The sequence below is a fragment of the Podarcis erhardii genome, assembly GCF_964252035.2.
Source record: "Podarcis erhardii genome assembly, chromosome: 9".
Taxonomy (NCBI): Eukaryota; Metazoa; Chordata; class Lepidosauria; order Squamata; family Lacertidae; genus Podarcis; species Podarcis erhardii.
Window position 1 is genome coordinate 73,497,679 of NC_138512.1, and position 27,749 is coordinate 73,525,427.

The 27,749-nt window shown below is 45.1% G+C and overlaps 1 protein-coding gene across 4 annotated transcripts in view; it reads right to left on the reverse strand.

Moving 5' to 3' along the window:
* CTNNA2 (catenin alpha 2) overlaps nucleotides 1-27,749 on the reverse strand; it is a 536,832-nt gene that overhangs the window by 151,302 nt on the left and 357,781 nt on the right. For all 4 annotated transcript variants that reach the window (XM_081876762.1, XM_081876760.1, XM_081876761.1 and 1 more), the window contains one exon: nucleotides 5,893-5,973. In XM_081876762.1, the coding sequence (XP_081732888.1) occupies nucleotides 5,893-5,973 (81 nt within the window). The remainder of the gene's footprint in view (nucleotides 1-5,892; nucleotides 5,974-27,749) is intronic.

Genomic DNA, 27,749 nt, shown 5'->3' on the forward strand with positions numbered 1-27,749 from the left:
AATACAGTGGCACTATTACTTCCCTTGATCTAGATGCTATACTCCTATTGATGCAGCCCAGAATTGCATTGGCTTTTTTAGCTGTTGGCTCATGTCAAAGGGCCCAGATTGCATAATGTACGTCAAAGGGCCCAGATTGCATAGGTGTCCAACAAGTGTCTCCGAATGGAAGTATTGTTGAATCTGGCAGGAGCCAAAGTCAGCTGGAGAGTCTCTTTCTACACTGCTGCTCCTTCTCCATCACCACACAGATCCTTCATGAATGCAGCATCAGAGAGAAAGAAGGTAGCAGGTCCTTCCTACCCTTCTAGCATTGTAACGGCTCCATCATTGGTGCAGAAAATAGCCTAAGTAGCAGTCTTTTAGTTAGTACCTGAAAGAACCAACAGCTGCTACAACCTTACCCTGTAGAGCATTTTAAGTCTCATGTTTGAAGCAGGCGATAGATCAGGGGAGGGGAAACCCTGTTAAGGTCAATGGCCACATTCCCTTCTGAAGGCCACAGGTCAGGGGTGGACAGGAGCAAATGCAACCATTGTAAAATTGTCTTTGAACAGTAAACTACTTTTGACTTATTGCTTGCACACATGCACATGCCCTCCACCCAGACCAGCCAATGGCAGTATCAGTGCTCAAGGACACATTCCTGCCAGGCAAAATCACTCAACAAAGGATGATAAGAGGAGAAGAGGTATTGCTGGAGAGGGGACATGGCTTGGGAGAGTACCTGGGGCCACTGAGAGAAGCCTAGAGGGTTGCCTTTGTCACCGTGCTCTCAGGTTCTAGAAAAAGTTAACATAGTATCTTTGGGTACAGTACTTTGTGGTAGAATTATCAGAGGGTATTTTCTGAAGGATTATGAACAAATATCCCTATTCTTTTCAGGCAATGCTACCCAGGAAGAAGAGGCATTTGCTGCCATATGTGTTTACACTGTCAGATGAAAAAAATAGATATTGACAATACAGCCCCAAGTCCTCATTACTGTATGTGTTTCTGATCCTTGACTTCAGCACTGAAACTGCTAAACAGAACAGAGATCCCATCTTTCTGATGGCAATTTGCTGCTTGTTTAATAATATCTCTTTGTGAGGAACAGGATAACAAATAATTAATTTCTTAAAGGTCACTGGGGAGATTGGCAGATGGAAAAATAGCTTGCTGTTACTGCTTCCATGAAACCAGATTTCAAGGACAGAGACCTTGTTGACTCCAATAACAAATCTTTGTTATGTAGAGATAAATCCAATAAGCATGATTTTGCAGCTGCACAATGACTGGGGTGCCACCCAATGCCTCCCATTGTATCAAAATGTTAGCTCTAAATGCTTGATGTAGGTAGAGTCTCAGATGATCATTTGCTTATAGAAGGGGGTAGGGAACTGGATCTGGCTGGAACCTTACATCCCCCAACCCCACAGGCAAGTGGATTGGGCCCTCCATCTGTCAACCACAGGGGGCTTCCTCTCAGTGCAAGTTGTCCTGTACTGTGTTCCTGTGCCATCAGCACAAATCAGGTGTTGCATCATCTTCAGGGGAACTTATCTCAGCACTCTTCAGTTCATAGCCACTGAGAAGAAAGTCCACTGTCAGTGCCAATGACCTGTTTGACTTCAAAGGGGGTCCCCACTCAGGTGACTGGCACTGACAGTGGTTCTTCCAATGAGTTCACTTTCGATGCCGATCAGCTGATGGACATGGACCCTTTGGAGTCTGCTTGCAGCTGATCCCAGCCACATATTTATGTGCCCTACACCTGAAATTACAGGTGGGCAGGTTGGTGCAGTTTGGACTCTCCCTCATCTGGACTCTTCCTAGGCACATGGTCCAGAGGTTCCCCACTGCTAGCATATAGCATAATGAATTTGTGGTTCTTATATAGCTAAATTCCCAAAGAAATTGGATGGTGAATTCTATAGTACAACATACACTGAATTTAATGCTGTGAATGAGTCCTTTTCTATTTCCTAAACCAGGGATGTCCAACAGGTCTATCGCAAACTACCAATTGATTGCTGGGCGTTCTTGGTCAATCCTGGTTGATTGCATGATCCTGCCCCCCCCCCAAACCTCAGCAACATAGAATTGTAGAGTTGGAAGAGACCCTGATGGTCATCTAACCCCCTACAATGCAGGACTCTGCAGGTAGCCTGTATGGGGACTGAACCCGCAACCTTGGCATTATCAGCACTATGCTCTAACCAATTGAGCTAACTCCAGGGACTGAGCACAGAGGCAGCACTCGCTGGATAGAATGTGAATTACTGTTAGTTGGAAAATCCATCCACTGTTAATTGACAATGATAGGATCATCACAGCAAACTGTGCTTAATAGATATGTGAGCTCCATTGCCCATTATCCCCCCTTATTCCTATGCATGTGTTTTAAAAAAGCAGGGTCAGGTCTCCAATAAACAGAGTGGGAAAGTAGTATCATGGAGAGCTCCTAGTGGTACTTGAATGTTCCTTCAACAGCCAACCTAAAATGGGGGTTCGACGTCCTTCAGGTAACCCTTAAAGGAGACCCTGCTTGCTTCAATACAGGGGTGGCAGTATGTGGGCCCCAGGCCTCTCTATATGGCCTTTGGGACCCCCCAGACCCCCTATCCTGAGGCCACACCCTTCATTGAGTACATTTTATTGCCTGGAATGGTCCCTTGGATTCTTATAATGACTCTTGCTAGCCTGGATGGAATATGTGAGTAGAAGCTAGTCTACTGTACAAAAGCAAAATTCATATTTATTGCTTTGTTTCCTTTCCCCTCTGGCCCAACCCACCACCAGCATGTGGACCCCGGAAGGTTGCTTAGAAGGGAATGTGGCCCCCAGACTGAAAACAACATATCCACCCTTACTTAAGCAGCCTTTGACTGCAGCAACTCGTGATTGCTGCAACGTGACAGAAGTGGAGGTAGAACACAAGGATGGTAGAAGTGCCTTCTCAAGATGAAGGGCAGCTGACCTCATTGTCCTTTATGACGCTGGAGATCTGGCTCTCTGAAGGTACTTTGCCCAGCTAGGACAACAAATGGGAATAAAGCCTAAAAAGCTAGAGAAGAAGAGGACCAGTTGCCCAGTCAGCTCAGAAACCATCCAAAACGGGGTGAGGTTGCAATGGCTGGAGGGGAAAGTTGGAACACATGGGATGCTGGGGTAGTGACAGTCAGGCAATCAGAAGGCAGTGAGATGTATACAAAACAATGCTGGGCCTTGGCAGGCTTACGGTCTCCCTCAGTCTGCCCTCCTCACTCAATGCAACGCCACTGCAGAAGTAGACTCTCTGAGGAACCATGTGCTCTCTGCTGTTGTAGGACAACTTGTAGCATTAAGAAATTATCAACTTAGTGATTTCCTTTTGTCTCTACTCCCCCTCTCCCCCAGAAGATATAAAACATTAAAGAACCCAAAATAACCGGCAGGAGGGAATCACCCTGCTGCTGTGAATGTGTCTGTCTGCCCTAGCCTGCAATGAAAGAGGCTTGTTTTGTTCTGTCTGACAAGCTTCTCTGCAGGAGAAGAGCAAAGAGCCCTGCCAGTTGGCACAACTTCCGTTCAGACTTCAAACTCCCCATCTTTTCCATGCAGCAGAAGGAGAGGCAGCCAGAGCTGTGTGCTGCTGCCTCTGACATGACTGCTCGCTCCTAAGCACTTTGTTCGCAGCCGGGTTTTGTTCCTTGCTTTTCTGGTTGAGTGATGTTTGAAAGGAATGCGTGGAGGTGTATATGTTTAGCATAACCAAGGAAGAATGTTAAGTGAGAACAGCCCAGTGTTTACTCCTCTCAAACTGGAAAGAGTATTAGATAGCTGCATGACAAATTGCAGATAAACTTTGCCAGGGATCTTGAATGCAGAAGCTTTTTGAGCTAATCCGGCACCTCAAACCAATCACCATCACATCTCCTAGCAAGATCACACATTTGGGCCGCAAGCAGCTCCGCCAAATCAAGCCGGGTGCCTTAATACTGAAAAACAGCACCTAGCAGCAACACTGCTACTAGCTCCCCTGCATTTATGTCATTGGAATATAATTTCATACCTGCTGTTGGCTCAGCTATGAAACTCTCTACAAGAGCAAAATGGGTAGTATTAGCTAAAGCAGAGATGAGTCCCCTTTTCACCGCGAGGGCCACATTCCATTCTGGGAAATCTTCCAAGGGCCACATGACAGTGATGGGTGGGGTCAGAGGGAAAAGGGGTCAGAGCAACAAATGCAAATTTGGCCTTTGTATAGTAAACTAGTTTCTACACAAATTGACACACACCTTTTTATCCTTTATCTGGGCAGGCAAAGGGCATTATTAGAATTTGAGGCCACATTCTAGCCAGGCAAAACCACTCAAGGAAGGTTTGAACCAGGGCCAATGATGGATATGGCCTGAGAAGCGGGCGCGGGGGGTATCTGGGGAGAGTATATGTTGTGGGAAAAGTCTTGAGGGTCCAATAGAAAGTCTGGGGGGCAATATTTGGCCCCTAAACCTGAAGGTTCCCCCTCCTGAACTAAAAGGAGCAGGCAAAAGGCCATGGTGCATTTATCGTGCTTAGTTGACAAATCACTTTTAGCACCCAACCAATAATATTTGTATAATATTTAGAAACACAGAGCAAGTGGGGGGGGGATTCCACCATTTGGATGAGACAGTTTGCTAAAGGTTAGAAGTGAGCTTTTGAGTCACACAGCTTCATCGGCAAAAAAAAAAATCAGTACTAAGATGGGAGACAAAAGTCAAGCCACTTTCAGTTATCGTTGCAATGCCTCAAATTATGCAAAATCCAGTCCCCCCCCCAGTTCAAATTCTTCAAACAAAGTAGAATAAATTATGCAGAAGAAGCCAACATGTTCATTGTTTTATAATTTATTCAAATTAGAGTCAGTGGGTCTCATTTTCCAAGTGTTTTATTTCTGAGGGTTTTTCAAGTAATGGGCTGATCTGCTGGTTCCTATCACTTGTGTTCAACTTCAGCTGCTGCCTTCAGCTGCTGTCTTTTGAAATGGCAATGTTACAGGATATACATTTTAAAAATAAAATTAATAGGGGGAGGGGGAGGATGGCTCAGAATATATCCAGCCTAGCTCTAGGCTCCCTAAAGTTTAGATCTGTTAACATTACAGCTAATCTGATGCTGTTACTCTGTTAAAAGTGGGTGATCCTCCCTTCTCTGGTTCATATCAGACTGCTTTGGAACAGAGTTGTTATTTTTTTTTTTTAAAAAAAAGGAAAGAAATAATGAAATTTGGATCAATGCAAATTTGAGCTAACTTTACCTCTATGAGCACAAGTCCCTGCCTCTCTCAGTGGGTATCCACCTGCTACCCAATCCTTTCCATTCTAAAAACAAACAAACCTTACTTTCCATAATCTTTGCTTACCTGGCTGGCAGAGCTAAGTCACCATAAGGAAGGGAATGAGGTCTCTTCTTTCCCTCTCTGGCACCCAGGCAAAAGGCTCTGCTAGCCCCTGAGAAATGTAATTTCACCCAAGGATGACCGCAATGTCTCTGCTCTAAACAGCATTTTGACTTTTTCAGCTTCATATCACCATTGCTTATTTTATTTTATTGTTGTTGGTTGCTTGCGTGGCTTTGTGATCCGCATCAAAAATTGATAAGCCGAAGGGGACAATAGTAATATTTTTAAAATTAAAATAAATGGGGGACGGGAATCAGATAATAAGCAAGAGACCTTTGTAAATCCATGCTTCTGCCAGACTCCTTAGCGCCTACTTTGGAAGCCTGCAGTTTCAGAAGCAAAGAGTCCACACTGAGACATGCGAGAAGATGCTTGCCAAAATAGGACGCATCTCTCTAGGTCTATTATTGGCTCAGCAGCTGGCTATCCAGCATGGAAGCTTTCCTTAAATTAAATAATAAAAAAGCTCAGTCAACAAGAAGTACCTGTCTTCGTAGATCTCTTGTTTTCTTGGTCATCTTGTCAATTGCTATGTTAAGTGGGTCTCCTTTCTCCTTCCTTCCAGTCTGTTCAAAAGATAAAGTACAATTAAAAAATTAATTAGGTAAAACACAATGAAAAAAAAATACATTAGGAACTTCAGCTTGCATAAAATATGTACAACATCACTCCCTTCCAGCTGCAGCCACTCCACTATACACAAAAATATTTAATCACATGTGGGAGCCCACCTGGATCAGGCTAAAGATCCATCGAGTCTAGCCTCCTGCTCCCACAGTGGTCAACAAGATGCCCATTGGAAGTCTGCAGGCAGCATTCAAGTGAACCAGCACTCTCCCCAACTGTATTTCCCAGCTACACGTATTCAGACTACTTTGATGGTTGGTGGGAGAACATTGCCATCACAGCTAGGAGCCATCTCTGCCCTCCACTGAAGTGGAAATCTGTCTACCCAGGAGCACACAAATGCATCAGAATGAATGTGGTGTCCTAGATCGTAGGAAACACAGTCCAGGAATGGGAGTGTTCCGCTTTTTGAGTGGTTCTCATTAGTATCAGATATATGAACAAATGCCATGTATTTAGCAGCAAAACAAGTTTGGGACTATAGAGGTGTGATCTGTTGGGGGACTTTATTCCAACACCTATCTTAGCTGCCTGCACTCCTTTGAGACAGCCCTTGATAAAATCAAGAGTGACCTTCCAACTGCAAAACCCAAAGGTCTCCAATGCATCCTCCCTGACATTTGATCAAACTCTGGCCATACTTTCTTGCCAGATCCTTCATTCTGTAGATGCTCATGACTCCACTGTCAGCTGGTTCTTCTCCTACACATCAGACCATTTGTACATATATAACACCCTTTCCCTTTTCAGCTCCTTCATTTCACCTCCATTCTTCTCTCTCTCTCTCTCTTGCACTCTACATGGGTGACCTAATCAAATTTTTCTGATATCACCTACAGCAGATAGCACATCACCCGATCTCAGACCTTCCCACCCTCCATCCAACCTCCAGCTACCTGGCTGATAAGTCTGCTTGGATGTCTTCTTGCTGTGCCTTGCATAGCCCCCATTTTGCTTCCCGGGAAAACATCCTGGCCTGTAGGATTGTGCCCTCCCTCTTTATACTGCTTGCTTCTGTCTCATCGCCAATCGGGAGTTATTTCCTATGTTAAGTTTTTCAACTCCAATATTAAGGGGATAACTGCTGAGTGCAGCAGATTACTTTAAAACAAATCATAAAAGGATGAAGAGGGGAGATTAAGGTGACTCAGTAGATCGCACCGAAGTTTTGTGCTAATGCATTATATCCCTGTACTGTAGCCTTTGCTCTAGGAAAAAAAAAATCTGGCAATACTCCTCACTATAAAACGAATATTAAGAGCTTCTAATCTCCATCCTGCCAGGCAGCAGGGATGTTAAAACATGATAATAAGCAGCAAAACAGCTTGAGGACAGAAGGAAAATGTTCCTTACGACGGTAACAAGGCTCACATTGGCAGACATTAGGTGCAGGATAAAGGCAACTTCCACTTAAAACATTTCCCCCCCTTGGAGGAAGTATCAACACAAAAAGATCCCCAATTCAAGTTTGGTTTTTTTGGTTTTTTTAAGGAAGTTGGAAGGGTGGAAACTGTATTTTATAGTTCATGGTCAAAAAACAAACAAACAGCAAAGAGGATAGCTTTAAAGGTCTAAGGGAGGGAAAGCTTTAAATGACTTCAGGGTATGTACTATCTTGCTTTTTAGAAGAAGGTTGTCTCTTTAAAGATTAGTTAATCTCTTATCACTTTTTTTAAAAAAAACAAAAACCAAGAACACCACAGTTTGAATCTTAGTGCTGCCTTCTATTCTCTGAAAACTAGAATAGTCAGAGGTTACTATGAACTCCACAAAAAATAAATCAGTTACCTGTATTTTCTAATAGTGCAGGAAACAGCCATGAGTGGCTGGCAGCACTTGGAAATTGCAAGAGACAAAGTCTGACTTTGTGCAATGAGCACAAGGCGACATCAGAAGATCTGAGCAAACTGTTGCAGACAACTCCAACACCCAGACCTCGTTAACAACACATATACTTGCAGAAGTGTTTGAAAATAAAACAATGGATACACTATAGCAGCTGGTATTGTGCAACACTTCAGACAACAGAAGAGCATGTGAATATATGAAGACTATTGTTGCATCAATGGCTTTTTAGGGTTTCAGACATGGGCCTTTCCCCAGTCCTCTTCCGGAGATGCCAGGGACTGAACTGAGTAACTTCTGCATTCGCAGTAGAAAACTGAGCTACAACACCTCCCCTCTTTTCAGAATTACCATGTGCTCACATATACTGCTAGTATAATCCAATCTATCATCATCATCATCATCATCATCATCATCATTATTCTGCCCATCTGCTTGGGCTGCCCCAGTCATTCTTGATGGCTCACAACCTGTTATGTACTGAGTTGAATAGGATCCAAACTGCAGCAGTCTGATTGGTCCTAGAACAATAGGCTCCAAAAGGCAGCAGTCTGATTGGTCCTAGAACAATAGGATTCAGAATGCAGCAGTCTGATTGGTCCTAGAACAATGCAGCAGTATGATTGGTTAGCAGGAACCACCCAATCATGCTCCAGATAGAAGTGAATCCACAACCTGATTGGCCTACAGTAGAATCCTGGAATTAGCCAATCATGTGCAGCCCATTGTGTAAATAATGTATATAAAGCAGATACTTTGAGGGGACATTCATTCATTCCTCCTCACCACTATGAGCTGAATAAAGAGCATGAAATCACTTTGCGACTCTGAGTATATTTCACTGGCGACGAAGGTGGGATCCCGCTGAGCTGACTGCCACACACAGCACCGCAGCACCGCCACCTGCCGCACCGCTGCCTCGCACCGTGTATCCAGGCTTCAGCTCCGGGACACAAGGAACTCAGAATGGCAACTGACAGCAGCTTCTCGCCATTCAACCCAGCATCTGGAGACTGGGAAGCGTACGCCTCCCGTTTCACCTTCCTCCTAGAAGCCAAAGGGGTCACCGATGAAGAAGACGCCAAGAAGAGGGCAATATTCTTCAGCGTCTGCGGAGAGGAGACATTTGAAATCGCCCGGGCTCTCCTTGCGCCTGAAGACGTCGCTACTGTTCCATACAAAACAATAATGGAACAGCTGAAGGGGCACTTTTCGCCACAGCCCTCAGTGGTGGCTCGTCGAAATGCCTTCTACGCAAAGCGGCAAGCCCCTGGGGAAACCATAACTGGGTTTGTGACCTCTCTCCGCCAAGCTGCCCGGTTCTGCAACTTCTCAGAGCTGGAGAACATGCTTCGTGACCGCCTCGTCGGTGGCCTGAAGGATGAGAAGCTGCAACGACGCCTCTACGCTAAGAAGAACCTAACGTTCCAGGTCGCTCTGGAGGAGGCCCTGGCAACGGAAGCTGCTGAGAGGTCGACGCAAGAGGCACGGCTGAGCCAGCCGTCCCAACCGAGGGTCCACCACGAAGACCTCACCAACGACTCGGGATCCGACAGGGAGGAGGTGCACCGAGTACAGCAGCGCACTCAAGCAGCCCACATACCACAGCTGCCTCGACGAGAAGGAGGGAACTGCGCAAGCTGTGGAGAAAGTCACGAGAGGAGGACCTGCCGTTTCCGCAACGCAGAGTGCAGGCAGTGCAGAAAATTGGGACACATCGCCCGGGTGTGTCGGGCTCGGCCCACCCGAAGCCAGGCATCAGATGACCAATCCAAGAGCCCCAGGTCCCGGGGCCCAACGCACCAAGGCAACTCGACGGAGCTCACAGACTTCCAGGTATACCAGTTGCCCCACCCCAACGTAGAGAAAATTTATGTAGAGGTACAGATAGAGGGGGCCCCATGCCGCATGGAGCTTGACACGGGTTCAACTCTATCCATAATCTCGGCAAGGACCTTAAGGAAACTGTGTCCTACTGGGGGTCCCAAACTCAGGCCGGCCCCATTCACCCTCCGGGACTTCCAGAAACGTAAGGTCCCCACAATGGGGGTGGGGACCTTCAGGGTACAATACCGAGGGCGGACGCGGCAACTGGACTTGCTTGTGGTCAAGGGCCCCTACATTAGCTTACTGGGGTTGGCATGGTTTGGACCACTGGGACTAGCCATCACCGGGGTGAACCACATGAGCTTACAAGTGGACGTGGACGCCATATGCAAGGAGTTTCCGGGGGTTTTCGATGGGAAATTGGGACAGTATACGGGCCCCCCCATTGCTCTACAGCTTGACCCCGCAGTACGACCAGTCAGGCTCAAGGCCCGCCGGGTCCCATTCGCCCTGAAACCCCGTATAGACGAGGAATTGGACCGACTCGTGGAGCAAGGAGTGCTGGAGCCGGTGCCTAATGCCCCCTGGGAAACCCCAATCGTCACACCCGTCAAGCCTAATGGTTCGGTCCGCATCTGCGCAGACTACAAATGTACCATAAACAAGGCCCTCATGGCCCATGCATACCCAGTGCCAGTGGTCAGCCATGTCCTTGCCACCCTGGCTGGGTCGAAAATTTTTGGCAAGCTGGACTTGGCCCAAGCATATCAACAGCTGCCAGTAGATGAGGCCACAGCAGAGGCACAGACGATTGTGACGCACAGAGGAGCGTTCAGGGTAAAGCGGCTGCAATTCGGGGTCAGCGTGGCACCAGGCATATTCCAGAATCTAATGGACTCTCTCCTTAAAGGGATTCCTGGTGTCACCCCCTTCTTTGATGATGTGTTGATTGCCGGGCCCACACCAGAGGAGTTTGAGGACCGCCTCCGCACTGTTCTGCACCGTTTCCAGATGGCGGGTCTCAAGGTGAAGCGGGAAAAATGTCTACTAGGAGTGCCTCAAGTGGACTTTCTGGGATTTATGGTGGATGCAGAAGGGGTTCACCCAACTGGGGACAAGGTACGGGCCATTTGTGATGCCCCAGCGCCCAAGAACAAGACTGAACTTCAGGCCTTCTTGGGATTATTGAACTTTTACCATTCCTTCCTTCCCCACAAGGCGGCGGTAGCGGAGCCCCTACACAGACTCCTGGACAAGCGGGCCCCTTGGGTGTGGGGCCAGCGCCAGGAGGCCGCATTCCAGGCAGTCAAGGACTTGCTTGTCTCAAACTCGGTCTTGGCACACTTCGACGAGAGGCTGCCGGTGGTGCTAGCATGCGACGCCTCGCCCTATGGCATCGGCGCTGTCCTGGGACACCAACTCCCGGATGGAAGAGAGGTACCGGTAGCATACTTTTCCCAGACACTCAACGAAACCGAGCGGAACTACTCGCAAATCGACAAGGAGGGTCTGGCAATCGTGAAGGGAGTAAAAAAATTCCATGATTTCTTGTACGGGCGGCCCTTCACCGTGGTGACTGACCACAAGCCGTTGCTTGGCTTGTTTGCCCCCGAAAAGCAGACCCCCCAAGTGCTGTCTCCTCGCGTCCTCAGGTGGTCAATTTTCCTTGCCAGCTACCAGTATGCACTGATTCACCGCCCTGGAAAGGCGATGGGCCATGCAGACGCCCTCAGCAGGCTACCACTACCGGAAACAGGCCCCGACCCAGCACCTGCACAAGAGGTTATGAGCCTGGAGCTGCTTCCTGACCGCCCCATTCAGGCACAAGAAGTTGCACACCATTCCAAGAAAGATAGGGTCATCTCCCGGGTCCTGGACTGGGTGTGGAGGGGATGGCCCAGCCGCAGCCCCGGGCCAGAATTCGCCGGCTACACAACCCGCAAACATGAACTGTCAGCCCACAAGGGGTGCCTGTTATGGGGAAGCAGGGTCGTTGTTCCCCAGCCCCTCCGCAAAAGGGTCCTCACAGCCCTACACGAGACACACCCAGGGGTAGTAAGAATGAAGGCCCTTGCCAGGAGTTATGTGTGGTGGCCGGGGATCGACGGAGAGATAGAGGCCTGGGTCAAACACTGCCAGGCCTGCCAGGAATCCCGCCCAGATCCCCCAAGGGCCCCAGTCCAGTCCTGGGAGTCCGCCCGAGCACCATGGTCACGCCTGCATGTGGACTTCGCTGGCCCCTTTCAGGGGAAAACATTCTTCATAGTGGTGGACTCCTACACCAAATGGCTGGAAGTCGCACTGGTACCGTCCACTTCTACGTCCGCAGCCATCCGGGTACTACGCAGGCTGTTTGCAACCCACGGGCTCCCTGACACTCTCGTCTCAGACAACGGGACTGCATTTACATCAGGAGAATTTCAAACCTTCACAGTGCAGAACGCCATCCGCCACATCCGTTCGGCGCCATTCCACCCTGCCACCAATGGCCAAGCAGAACGCATGGTGCGGACCACCAAGGACACCCTTCGCCGCATGACGCAAGGGGATTGGGAGTACCGCCTTGCCACATTCCTTCTAGCACAGCACAGCACCCCCAGCTCAACGACTGGCCGGAGCCCCGCTGAACTACTAATGGGTCGGCGCCTTGCAATCAGATTGGACCGCCTTCACCCCGATAGAGCTCAGGATGAGGTAGTGGTGGGGGAAGGCAGGAACCCCCGGACCTTCGAGGCCCAGGACCCAGTGTACGCAAAGAATTTTGGGGCAGGCCCTGCATGGGTACCTGCCACAGTCACCAGGGTCACGGGCCCCGTGTCGTACGAGGTGCTAACAGATGGGGGGCAATGCTGGCGCCGCCACTGCGACCAGATACGGCGACGATTCCCGGGAGAAAACCAGGAGGAGGAGGACAGGTCAGAGGAGTCCCAAGGGAACAGTGGGGCAGTGAGGCCCATAGAGCAGCAGGGGCAAGCAGGAGAGGCAGAATCAGTAAATACAGAGAGGACCCGCGAGGCCGAAAGGACACCGGAACCAGAACCACGACTGAGCGAGCCGGTTGCGCCAGACCAAACAGCCCCATCCTTGGAACACGAGCCAGAACCTGAACCCCGGACCAGGGAACACCCCAGGCCGCAACGCACACGTAGGCCACCGGCGTACCTTGAGGACTATGAATGCGACCTTCCGGGCAGGACTGGAACTTAGAGGGGAGGGGTGTTATGTACTGAGTTGAATAGGATCCAAACTGCAGCAGTCTGATTGGTCCTAGAACAATAGGCTCCAAAAGGCAGCAGTCTGATTGGTCCTAGAACAATAGGATTCAGAATGCAGCAGTCTGATTGGTCCTAGAACAATGCAGCAGTATGATTGGTTAGCAGGAACCACCCAATCATGCTCCAGATAGAAGTGAATCCACAACCTGATTGGCCTACAGTAGAATCCTGGAATTAGCCAATCATGTGCATCCCATTGTGTAAATAATGTATATAAAGCAGATACTTTGAGGGGACATTCATTCATTCCTCCTCACCACTATGAGCTGAATAAAGAGCATGAAATCACTTTGCGACTCTGAGTATATTTCACAACCAGAGCTTTTTTTCAGCAGGAACACACTGGAACACACCTTTCAGGTGGGCACCATTGCGAGCCCCACAGCAGGGAGGAGGAGAGGATGGAGAGTTCCAGCACCCTTTTTTCATGAAAAATAGCCCTGCTCACAACAAATTAAAATATCAAACACAGTAAAACATGAACCATTTAAAACTTCTCTATATGGGGATGCCTGTCCTCTAAAAGTCAGATAGTTGTTTATTTCCTTGACATCTGATGGGAGGGTGCTCCACAGGGTGGGCACCACTACCAAAAAGACCCTCTGCCAGGTTCCCTGTAACCTCACTTCTCTCAATGGGGGAACTGCCAGAAGGTCCTAGGAGCTGGGTCTCAGTGTCCAGACTGAACAATGTAGGTGGAGACTTTCCTTCAGGTATACAGGGCTGAAGCCATGTAGGTCTTGAAAAGTCAGCACCCACACTTTGAATTGTACTCAGAAATGTACTGGGAACCAATGCAGATCTTTCAGAACTGGTGTTACATGGCCCTGGTGGATACTCCCAGTCACCAGTCTGGCAGCAGCATTTTGGATTAGTTGTAGCCCCACATAGAGCATATTGCACACTAGTCCAAGTGGGAGATAACCAGAGCAAAACAACTGCACATTCCAGAAACTCTCAGCAGGATCTTCTCCACACCCAAAAATGAGGGTGTTATGACAGGTTGGCTTGAGAGATTGGAAAGCCATATTCCCTTAAGATATAATGCAAAGGGTATTGATATAATGTGAACAAACAGCATTATAAGCTGGTTTGGTTTTTTTGCTTTTTTATTGTACAATGTTTATTGTAATGATATGTTCATCATATCATTAAAGGTCTTTTAACACTAACATGATGTTCTCTTTCATCTGGTAATGGGTACAATCCACACACACACAGACACACAGAATCACAGAAGGGCAGCCATATTGTATAACTAATAGATCAACTTGCCCCCAGTGTATAATCTGGCACTCAGTTGTACTCTTTCTTAATATGTAGGGAAATTAAATGTGTGAGACAGTTTGGTGTGGGAAATAAACCCCTCTACTTGAACCTATGATCCAGGTATCCGAAAAGGAAGACATCCAGAGAACTAGAATACATATAGTTTAAATAGTTTATAAGAAAGAAAAAAAAAGGACAGGTGATGGATCATAGCTGCTGGCAGCATTTTTTTGTATGCCATCTGTTGTATGCTGGAAATATATGTGTTTATTAAAGTATACTTAGTGTCTTTAACATTTCATTATCATAGGGTTGCCATATTTCAAAAAATGACAATCCTGAGCTTTTTGGGGGAAGTTGTTGAGCTTCTTTTCTTTTTCCTTTTTGGCCAAGGTTGTTGATGTTGTTTCTTAGTTATGCCCAAAGTTATTGACCTTTTTTTTTTTCAAAATCTAAAAACAAAGAGAGCAAAGCTTTTGAGCTATTTTTAAGGTCATTAGCGAAAATCTACACTTCTGTATGTCCGGATTTTCCCAGACATTTAACAATTTCCACCTGGACACTGTTTCCAACAACCAAATCCCATCTATGTCTGAGAAATTCCTATGTATCAAAACTGTGAATTTGGAATGAAATTCCTAGAGGCCATTACAAACACACATGTATTACACTCCCCAGAGCAGCAGTCAAAAGCATACACTGACCTAAGAAACTCACATAAATTATTTGGCTCCATAAACTAGAGAACAAATGCTAGTCATTCTCTCTGTGTATGTGTGGCACGCGCGCACACACACACACACACACACACACACACACGGGGCATCAGTCAGACATGAATCCAGTCCTGATTTTATTGGAATCTGCAACAATTGCATTCAGAAACGCAACTTTTGCAAGAGACCATTTGCTAGCTAAAAGAATGGTGGCAACAAAAGCTGTGCAGGAAAAGTACACGAAAGCAAGATAAAGGGAGCCTTAGAATTAAGGGGTTTTAAAGAAACAAGGCCCTCCTTTTCCTGTACAAGAAGCACCAGCTGCAAATGTAAGGCATTTCACAATGCATCAATTCATAACACAGACATATTCCTGCTTTTCAAATAGTTCTGCAAAAAAAAAGTTAGAAAACAAGGGCCATTGTTTTCCAACAATGAAATGCTCCCTTATGGAGTCTGTGCAACTGATACACAAGTGAAAGCTAAAACCACTCCGGCAGCTCACCTACTAACATATCCATTGTATGTCCAAAACATCCCGGTGCCATTTACCCAGTAATTTATCCAGGAAGAGACAGCCAGACAGATTATCTATCGATCTAACAGCTATAGTGCCTTAATGTACATTTCTTCCATCTCTCTCTTTCTCTCTTCACTCCCTCCCACCCATGGTCAGATCATCAGCAAGGAAGATGACACCGTTATTCACAGCTCATTCAGAACTTCACTATCACACTCTTTTATTAAGGCATGCATTACTATTCAGGGATGATGACCCTCAAATGATTCCCAGTATTTCTGTCCTACTAGAAAACATCATTATTCTTTTAAAGAAATTCTCCTTAATATCTCAGAACTGGTAGGCAGGAATGTAATAGTAAGAGGAAGTAAAACCCAGTCACAGGAACATTTGGTAGACATGGCGATTTTATTTCTCCAGGAAGGACCATTAATTACATGTGCCACCACATTCCTCCTCCTTTTGACTTCTCTTACCCCATCTGCTTCCTCCCTCCCTCCCAAATGACCCAAGGATGGATGGGCACTCTGTGTTCTAGCAGCCATATGGTAACAGGCAGCCACATCAACAAGGATTACCAGAGAGAGCTCTTGGGGTGAATGTGTCTTTTGGTAGAGAATATGCGATGGGACAACCTTGTCCACAAATTAAGAGACCTGTAATTGGTTTTGCTGGGCTAACACACTCACTGTAAGTCAAGACTGGTTCATGCGATCCATATCCACTTTCAGCATCCAGTAATGATGTGTGTGTGTGTGAGAGAGAGAGAGAGAGAATGAGTGATCACAAATAGAGCTCCACATGTCATACTTTCACACCTTCTTACCCTGTCTCTCCGGAAATAACATTCAATGAAGTCAATTCACACAAACAACTGCTGATCATTGAGATATAACTAAAATTCTGCAGCTAGACTGCTGATGGGGACACACTATCACCAGCACATAATTCCAGTGCTCAAAAACTTATACTGACTTCTCATATGCTACTGGATCAGGTTTAGGTTGTTGTATCAATTAACGAGGCCCTTAACAACTTGGGCCTGGGATACCTCAGGGACCACCTGATCCCTTATATCCTTGCTCATTCACTTAGTTCTTCTGTGGAGTCACAGCCAGTGGTCTTCAACAGATGCATGGCTTGTATCTACCAGGGGCCATGCATTCAGTAATGTGGACTCAATTTTATGGAATTCCCTTCCAGTTGAGCTCAGATCAACTTCCAGCAGCTACTGAAGCCTTTTTATTATCCCAACTAGCATTATAACTGAATTATGATTTTTTATCTTTAACTGATCTTTATTTGCATTATATCAAGTTTATTGTACACCATACACAGGTAATTGCAATTATGCAGTGTATAGATGGTCAAAATTGCTCAGTTGATACAGCATGATGCTCTTAATCTCAGGGTGGTGAGTTCAAGCCCCACATTGGGCAAAAGATTCCTGCACTGCAGGGGGTTGGACTAGATGACCCTCATTGTCCCTTCCAACTCAATAATTCTATGATTCTAAATAATGAAATGAAATGCAGTGACATCAAGAGGCATACATGCATGGCTGGAGCAGGTCTTTGGCTGATCTAAAGCACTGAATGTCACATGCTGACTGGGTTGTGAGAAGCGTTCCTAAGGGATGACTCACTTCAACTGTGGCTATAAAGCATCCCTGATACAAAACTATGCCAGCACACTTATTTTCAGTAGCAAGCCACACACATATAACATAACTAGAAGGTGATGATTCATTTGACTTTTCAGTTGCTGACTACAAAGAAGTTTCTAAGAAACTTGCAGAAAGGTTAAAAGCCAAGACAGCATAACATATATAAAAATACATTTCAATCAAAATAAGTTTATTTTTTAAAATGGTCTCCAAGGAGCTACTGGACAATTTTTAAATTTATTTCGACTGCATCAGACCAGCACGGCTACCTATCTGAATCTAGAATACATTTCAGTGACATCATTCCAATAGCCCATAAAGAAAACCCGGCTGAAAACAAAACAAACAAAATCAATAAAAAGGATATTTCATCCTAAAGGCCATCAGCCAATTTGTCACAATCCATCAAATGCTTGAGAAAAGAGATTTAGCCTAGCACCAAATGGATATCAATGGTAGAGCCAGGCAGATCTAACTGGGGAAAACATTAACTTTAAATGGCTCCCTCCCTTATCATGAGCCTCCCTCAGAGGGGGTACCCAGAAAAAGGTCTGGGCAGGTTCATATTGGGAGGAGTGCCCAGTAGGTATTGAGGACCTGAGCCATAAAGCAGTTTAACTATTTAAATCAGCATTTTGAATTGGGCCCAGAAATGTACAGCCAGTACAGCAGTGCCAAGATATTTGCTATATGATTGAGTCTCCTCGACTGTCAACACTCAGGTGGCTGCATTCTGCACTAGTGGTAGTATCTGAACTGCCTTCACATAAAACGCATTGCAGTAATCTAATATTACCAGAATATAGGTTACTGCAGCCAGGTTATCCCGGTCCATATAGGGTTGTAACTGAGGCACCACCTAAAGTTGGTAGAAGGCACTCCATGCCATTGACACTATCCCTGCTTCAAGTGACAGCAATGGATCCAGGAGAACCCCCAAACTAGGGATCTGCCCTTTCAGAGGGACCCATCTGGAGCAGACTGCACTCCATTCATCTGGTCAGAAGAGCCACACATTAACAGCATGTCAGTTTGGTCTGGATTAAGCCTCAGTATACTAGCCCTTATCCCATCCATCAATCCCATCCATCATTGTGACCAGGTGCCTGATGGGCACAACCACCACCTCACTTGCAGAAGGTGAAAAGGAATCTGAAAGCTGTGTGTCATCATCATACTGACAACAACACACTGCTGAACACTGTATCCTCTATCCTCCAAACACCACCTTCTGGAGCTGACCATCCAACCAAAAGCAGAAGAACCACCATGCAACACAACAACTGATTCAAGGTCAGTTGGGTCTACAGAGCACTGAGCTTGACACAGGTCAAAATATGGGATATTCATGTCCACATTCTCTGATACTTTTTGAGCTGTCTGGAAAGTATGTATGCAAATAACAACTGGGTGGGTGACATAGAAGCATATGGAGTTTGGTCAATCTACTACAGGATTAGATACTTGAAGTATTAATTACTCTCCAAGATCTCAACTGAAGCTCTTTCTCAGCCTTGCAATCTGGAGAGGATAGGGACTGGACATAGGCTCATCTCATTCACAGCATATCCTCTGTCAATATACTATAGTCAGGTACAGTCATGTTTGCAGAACAAAACAGGAAAGGGGGGGGATGAAGAAAATCCCATCAATTAAAGTAATATTTTACCACTCATTAACTTGTGATGGCAACAATAGTTAGATTTAATAAATATACATATCCTTTGATTTCATACACTAGAGTGCATTCACAGTGCAGCTCAAACAGGTGGCTTAGATGCCATGAATCATCATGTTTTGGGGTGCGGGAGAGGGAGGAAACAAGAGAAATCTCAATGACACTTTAGATTGTAGCCAAAGGGCTATGTAAATTTGCAGCAAAACTCTTAGAATAACCCACATTCCAAAGATCTATCAGTGATTTTCACTTTTACTTCAGGAAATGATGCACTATTTCAATTCTAAATGAGTAAAAAATACACCCACTTTATTACATCCAAAGAAAACAGGTGCCTCCAATTTAACACAGGCATATGTTTTTGTGCAAGGAGGAGATTTTATCAGGAGGTAGTAGACTCATCCTCCTACAGTGCACTTGAAAATTAACATGAGAGCACAGATGAACACACACACACACACACACACACACACGAGCAAGAGAAATACAGATAGAGAGGGGGAGATTTAAATAAATAGAAATGATCTTGGAGCCAATGATGACATCAAGAGAATGGGACAAGTTTGGAAATGGGCACACATGTACTGATGGATAGATGAGACATCTGAAAGTATTCCCATACTGGTGAAATAAGATAAGACTCAAACCCAATTTTGGTAATGATTTCTAATGCTTTCAGAATTATTTCAAATGCATCAGAACTAACTACCCTCAAACTTCTGTTTTCCCAATCGCACACAGCTTGTCCTCCCACTCCTTCCTGACTACAAGAAAAAAAAACTTTCAATAGCAGAAGGAAATTTTTCTAGTTGGGCTTTCTGCTCCCTTCTATGGACAAGCGTGCCAAAGAAAAACCACATATTTTCTACAAACGCTTCAAATTATTACTGGGGACCATTTAAATTTGCTCCTGACAGACTTGGCTGGTAAAAACACATTTATTTGCTTGTGGCAGACGTGGCTGGGTACCAATCTCCTTCTCTGTGAAGGGGTCCAACATGAAGAAACTGGGAATGCCCACTGGTGTCTCTTCTGCATTAGCACACCTGCACTGCATCCTGGGTTGAAGCTACCTGGTATGTTAATGAAGGTGGTGTTCTCTTACCTAGGCCATTTGCACATCATCTTAAGGATAATTTAAAGTTTGGCTTTGCAGTTTTCCTCTGAGAAGTCTATATTATTTGGCCATTTTAAAAAGACAGTGAGAAAGCAAACTCCAAAACAATTAAAGAACAAGTAGTGTAATTAGGACGTTGGGGATTCTGATGTTGGCAAAATCAACCTGTGAAAGGTCTCGATTCAAAGTGATGGTTTTGACCTGTAAAGCCTTGTGTGGCTCAGGAACCCAATATCTCAAGGACTGCCTCTCCCCATGTGAACCAACCCAGTCCCTGCAATCAACATTTCAGGGGAGATCTGGAGGGTGGCAACATGAGAGCAGACCTTTTCAGTGGTGGCTCCCTACTTGTGGAATGCTATCCCAAGGGACACTCACCTGGCGCAATCTTTGCCTAGTTTTAGATGCCAGACAAAAATGTTCCTTTTTACCTGGGCTTCATTTCAATGTCTTTAAGTACTTGAGTTCTCCTTTAGTGGGGCAGGATCTGTAAGACCTAAAATTTTCAGTTGTATAGCTGGGTTCGATGTTTATATTGGATGTATATAGTTGTAGGGTTTATACTGCTTGTAAGTTGCTTTGGGTCACTTGTGAGGAAAGTGACTAATAATAATAACAGATCGAATATGCGAGCAACACTGGTAGGAAAACAGAGTTACTTTATCACATAATAAAAGAATTGTGATCAATGTGGCTGGTTGGGGGGGAGTTGGGGAATTGCATACTGAAATTTGAAATAAAGAAGGCTGATCACTGAAGAATTGATGCTTTTGAATTATGGTGCTGGAGGAGACTCTTGAGAGTCCCATGGACTGTAAGAAGATGGTTGGACAGGGTATTCGAAGCTACAAACATGAGTCTGACCAAACTGTGGGAGGCAGTGGAAGACAGGAGTGCCTGCCGTGCTCTGGTCCAGGGGGTCACGAAGAGTCAGACATGACTAAATGACTAAACAACAACAACAACTTGAAATAAAGTCATGTTTCTAAAAGAAACACCACCATCCAACACATCTATATATTAAAATTAGAGGGCTGTAAAAGCAAGGGCTGTCTATATGATGCTAGGAATGGCAGACAGATTATTTCAGTTACTCCACAGACTTTGCAAAAATTCAGAAGACTAACAAGAACCCCCATAGATCAGCAACTTCTCAGCAGTCTTTCCACAGGAGATGCTATGGGGTGGCAGAACTATATGCTTGGCTTACACAAGGTTTCAGGTTATCATATTGGTGTACCAACTAGGATCTTGGGGAGGAAAGGTCTCCCCTTAAGTGCTTGGAGAGTTGCAGTGGAGAAGGGCCATAGTGCAGGTATATTTTATTTGTTTGTGTGCATAATTCATATCCTGCCTTTGCAGCCATATGATCCGTTTCAAAACAAATAACAATAAACTACAATCACTAAAACCAAATCAAATATGCAACATAATTAATATTATTCAAGCGTTATCAGTTTGTGGGTGCCAGACCTCTCTAATCCCTGGATCCAGTAAGTGCCAAAAGCTAATCAAGCCAGGCCTGGGTGAAGGGCCATTCAGAAAACAAAGGATCAAAGGGCTTGATGCTACACAACTGTGTGGAGCCCCCCAGTGTAGTGTAGTGGTTAAGAGCAATAGACTTGTAATCTGGGGAACCGGGTTCGCGTCTCCGCTCCTCCACATGCAGCAGTTTGTTGTGGGGGAGGAAGGAAAAGGAGAATTTTAGCCGCTTTGAGTCTCCTTTGGGTAGCGATAAAGCGGGATATCAAATCCAAACTCCTCCCCTCCCTCAACAGATAAATCCAGAGTTTAGAGTAGAGGGGTTAGGAGAGGTGGGGAGCAATGCTAGAGAGCCATGCTTGATGTCTGTTTGAATCCAAGGCTATGGGAGAAGCAAGGCCACCTTGGGGTGTTGATGTTGTCAACCCCTCCATCATAGGCCTGATCATCAACAAGAAGCTGAAAACTAGTGATCTGAGCAGTTTCCCTGCCTTTCCTTTCATCTTTTTTTCTTTTTCTTTTTAAAGGCACAGCCTTTTGATCAGGTAAAAACATGCTTTTCTTAATTAGTTAACTGTCCATTTAAGTCTCTCTCTCTCTCTCTCTCTCTCTCTCTATATATATATATATATGCATGCAACTAGCCTTTGAGAGGGAAGCCTGCAAATGTCTTTGCTTAGATGGCAGCCAACATTTCATTGAAAGAGCTAATCTTCTAATTACCATCCACCATAGCACCCACAACAAACTCATAATTTAAGGACCCACAGTTTGCCAGCTGCAAACTGCAATCTGTATTGATTCCATTTTCACTTCATTTGCTCTGCTTCCCAGTCGCAAATGATGCTTGTGCAAAGGTAATGCACAGGAAGCACATGTTCTTAATACTGTATACTCAGTAATCTGCAACAGAGGAGGAAAGGGCACTGGCCTAAATTGGAACAATCAAATCACAAGCAAAGTAAGAAAAGTCCTTTCATTTGATTGATTATAAATCATTATCAATGATTATCATTGTTACTGCAGCCTCAGTTTCACAGAGGATCATCATTACCAAAGACATCAATACCAAAACACACTTTCCTCCAACTGTTCTTACAGTTACTCCTCGAATCCCATACACTTCTAGTCCTCAACAGGAAAACTATGGACCTCCTCAAAGTGTTATTTTATAGTCCTCCAACCTACTCCTTTCACTAATCACTCCTAAAAGCCATCAGCATCCCTCTTTAGGTATGGTACTGCAAAAAGCAAGAGAAGTACTGGACGGATGAACCACAGAGGATCAGGGCATGAGTGAGGAACGTTGTGCAGGGCAGAAATAGATGTTACTCTATAGGCTTCTCTGTATGATTCCCAAGCCTCTCCCTGAACTATACCCCTCATTAACCTGTGCCCACCTTGGGTGCTTTTGTCTGAGAGAAACTCTGGATTTTCCACGGCTGGAATGTAGCCTGCTTTCTCATGCAGCCTCCATAACATTAGCCACAAAGGAATGTGGCCCTTGGGCTGGGGAAAAACCTTCCCTGTGCCTGGTCCAAACCAATGTGGTACCTTCCCAGTTGCTGTTCCATCAACCCCAGCCAGCATGGCCAATGGTCAGGGATGGTGAGAGCTGCAATATAACAACATTTGGAGGGTACCACATTGGCTACCCCGACAGTATGTAAGATAGCTTACATACTGGTGGGGATGGGGGAATAAGTACATATAACCATTGCCTTAATATTCCTGGGAACCAACCCAACTCCTTCAAGGCATATTAAACATGGCAATGGGTCCCAAATCTTGCCTACTGGCATTTTGATATCCACTACAGGCACCGTAGGCCTGCCCTCCTCTAGAACCTTATCAGCTTCTATCAATGTAGTGTCCATTATACTAATTTGCAACGTTAGATGTCTGCCATCTCTATCCAATCTAATAATTAGAAGTGAGTACTATTTATAGAGTTATACTCACAAGGGGGAAGATTGTGAATATGAATAATGAGGAGTTCCAGGTAACTGTCATTCAGATAACAGGATTTCAAGTGTAGTCACTTGTTAGGGGGGCTCCTAGTACATTGATGGGAGAATATTAACTCTCTGGCAGAGAGATAGCTCCAAGGTAGGAGAACCACCTACTTAATTATCTATAATAATCCTTCCAAAGCATAACAGTTTGTGGGAAATCTCCCATTCATGGCTCCGTCCTGTTAGCTTTATGGATCTAGCTGGATGCCCATATAAGGTGGAATATTAATGTAACACATCATGCTATCTATTTCTTATAGATAAGGGAGACATAAATTTATTATTTCAGAGATTAATGTTGCACAGCTTGAAGCAATTGGATGCATACAAACTGAACCCGTTTAGAATAAAAAAGAATAAAAAATTGTCCGGACCCACAATTATGATTAAAAGCTTTACTAATCAGAACTTATTCAAAACAGGCACAGAAACAATCAACAAAACATCTAAATACTTGTATAAAGCATATGTTTATCCAAGGATAGGTTTTTCTTCTTAAATATATAACATAATTATGATCAGAGCAAAAATCAAAGCTTTGTTTCTCCCATAGCCTGCATTAGCCTGCATCCAGCCTAAACCTCTGCAGCTCCTGGAGAGGGTTCATTATCACATCGTTCTCTGACTGTGCCTGGGAACAAAAGACTCAAGAGGCAACTCCCTCTCATACTGGAGATTTGCAATTAATTACCTAAGGTTAAACACTCACGTGTAAGAGCAGAGAACATAAACAGTTATTCAGCAACCTGTTAGAGCTCAGAGAGCTTCAGTATGCTTCAATTGAATTTTCCAATCTTAAACCCTTCCAGCAATATAGGCATTCTCCATTTCAGTATGCAATTGAACAATTATACTTAACATTTACACCATTCTCTGCACCAGCCTTCATGATGATCTAGGTTTTCAGGTCTTGCTGACTATGAAAAGATATCCACCCCCCATATGCCATGTAGGCATAGGCAACTTCCCACTGGAACTGATAATCTCCACTGTTGGCCTTACACTACAGTGGACACTTGGATATGTCCTTGCTTGTTTTTAAAGGCCCAATTCAGGGGTGGGGAACTAGATCACACCAGTGGGCTAGATTCTTATCTCACCCACCTAAGGGCCAAGTTTGGCAGTGAATGAGGCTACACATCTGTCAATGATGTCAGTGAATAAGGCTGCACATCTGATGTCACAACTAAGTCAGGTTATTCATTTTTGCCCACAGGGTTTGAAAGCAAACTGTGCAGGCAAAGGCACAGTTCTGTACAGTACTTGCAAGGAGTGATGATCATTGGTATTTGCAAAGTGCTTTGTGAGGGGCTTTACAGAGGACATAGAAAACCTTCTTTTGGCTGAACCACATCTTTATCTGCCCCACACCTGATATACAAAATGTATGTAGCCATAATACTGAATGGGAATACCGAGTGTCATAGGCTTTTGCCTCCTTTGGGGTGTATGGGGTATATGAGGAGGGGTAGTACCCCTGGTAGAGGACACATTATGCTCTTTCTAAGGTAGTTTGTCCACCTTTGGTCCCCACCCTGCACTCAGCTCTCACCTGTGGCTCCTAGAAGCTGTCAGTATGCAAGAGCGGCCACACCCCAGGAAATGGCTTTGACTGCCCAGCTAAACCAGGTGACGGTAGCCAATGGGTCTTAAACCTTCAGTGAGTTAGGGATTTCCTCTCCATGTAAAGACAGGCTCTGGTGGATTGAGCAGACAAGACCAATAGTGCGTCCAACGGTCAAGAAGGCGGTTTCTGCATGTGCTGTAGAGGGAAGTGAGGGGCAGATGCCTGGGAAGGAAGCTTATCTAGAAGAAGGAAATCTCTGATCCTAAACATCTGCTGCCTTGAGGGTCATATTCAGGAGAAGAAAAGGCTAAGGAGTAAACCCTACACAAATTTGAAGTGGAGTCCCTAAGATGGTTAAATGAGCTGGACCATAAAGAAGGCTGATCGCCGAAGAATTGATGCTTTTGAATTATGGTGCTGGAGGAGACTCTTGAGAGTCCCATGGACTGCAAGAAGATCAAACCAATCCATTCTGAAGGAAATCAGCCCTGAGTGCTCACTGGAAGGACAGATCTTGAAGCTGAGGCTCCAAGACTTTGGCCACCTCATGAGAAGAGAAGACTCCCTGGAAAAGACCCTGATGTTGGGAAAGATGGAGGGCATGATTAATTTGATCATGTAGCATAACTTCCCCCTATCACTCTGAATTAATGGCTGGCTGGCTAAGAAGATGACGAGATTCTCATTAGTGTAAATAATGAAGCACTGCTGAGCATTAGCTCTGCTCTTTGAGTCTTAAGAATTTCCCTCTAGGACCCCGTCATGAAGCTTGACAGAGTCGGAAACACATAATATATATTCTAAATTAAGTGGACCTGGGAAGAGAAACGCAAAGGGTGACAGCTGGGAAGGAATTATCCTTGGTTCCTTACCATTCCAGGCACCTCCGCAACAAATCTTGCATATGACACACCGGCCAGGAATACCCGGCCATATATTCCTGCCACCTCTTCAGATCAATGTTCTAAGTGATAGCAATTCAAGTTTGCTTGTCAGTTTAATTAGGGAAAGTGAAACACAATTACAGGGCATTAGTGCAAAGCCAGTGCAAAAGGTCCATTTGGGATACTTGCAGCTGGAGAAACCAACTGACATGACATTTTCCATCAAAAATCTTAATTAAAAGCATTACCCGAGGGGGGGAATATAGCAAGTGCCACTAATAATGAACACTGTTTTCATCTATGCACTAATTAAAGCTCATATATTTATTTTGGAGGAGGTTTTTTGGCATTTCCTTAGCTGTCGCTTGGCACAAGGAGCATGAAATAAACCAGCCACATTTTAAAGGGGAATCTTTCTGTTCCCATAATCCTCCCTTCAGGCTAAGGCACCTTGAAGGCTTCACATTGCAGGGGGGGGGGAGCTGGAAAATAAAGCAACAGCAGAGGACAGTAAGGAAAGATCCACATGGCTGGAGACATTTGGAGAGCAAATGCCAATGCTAGAAGCCTCCCAGCCAAGATGGGGGAGTTGGGGCATTTGGCTCAAAGGCAGAACTTAGTTGGAATAAAGGAAACCCAGTAAAATGACAAGAACCAGCAGGATACTGCTACCCCTGGAGCAGGGATGAGAGCCCTGGGAGTGATGCTTCTCTGTATGCCAAGGAAGGCAAAAATTCCAACAAGCTAGAAATCCTAAAAGGGACAGACTCCTCCATAGAATTGTCATAATTTAGTATTGGGTAACAGGGAATGTGCAAAAAAGTTCAGGGAGATCTTGAGATGGGGAATAAAATCAAGAGGGAACCAGAAGAGGGAATGCTCTCACGACACAGAGGGTAACATTTCTAGATACCCTAAACGACTGTGCCCTGGAATAGACCAGAGGGGAGGCAGCCTTGGGCTTAATCTTAACTGGCATCCAAGAACTGGTGGGGGACTAAATGTAGTTGAACCAATTGGGATCAGTGACCACAGTGCTAATCAAATTCAAACTATACACAAGTGGACAGCTGTCAAGGAAGTCTAACACAGTCCCATATGGCTTCAATTGAAGAAGTTCCTCATAATTGAGTTGGTAAAAAAGGAAGTTGAAAAGGGGAGTCAGATGTCTCCAGAATGCTTGGTGGGGTAATTCAAAACCGCAATAAGATAAGCTTGGCTGGAATATTTAACTTAGAACAGGAGAGGTCCCTTAAAGTCCAAGAGGATGCCAGGTGGTCAGTGAGCAGGGTCAAGAGAGTTATTGGGAGCATGAAGGTTAATCCTTTTTACAAATGGAAGTATTACCCAGTTGAGAAGAATGAAAGGAACACAGCCATGCCCCTCAAAATCCATGCAGATAAGTGCCATTGTACAGGTAGAGTTCTGCACATGGAACAGTAGATACAACCATAGCACTCTTAATCTCAGGGTCATGAGTTTGAGCCCTATATTGGGGAAAATATTTCTGCATTTCTGCATTGCAGGGGTTTGGACTAGATGACCCTCGTGGTCCCTTCCAACTCTAAAATTCTATGATTCCATGAGCATATTGGAACTATAGACCGACATTACAAGGTTTTTAGTAATATATTTCTCATTGCATTTATTATTCCCCTTTGTATTCTCCCTGCCTGGTGCACCCTGCCACATTTTCTTCTCATTTTGAAGGTGTGTGGGGTTGGGGCTGCAGGGGAGAGGAGGGAGAAGTTCCATTCTATGAGAAGAAGTCTCTTGTGCTGGCAGAAAAAGAACATTAAACACAAATTAAAGCCCAATATTTACTAAAACATACATCAAAAGCAGGAAGCCGGC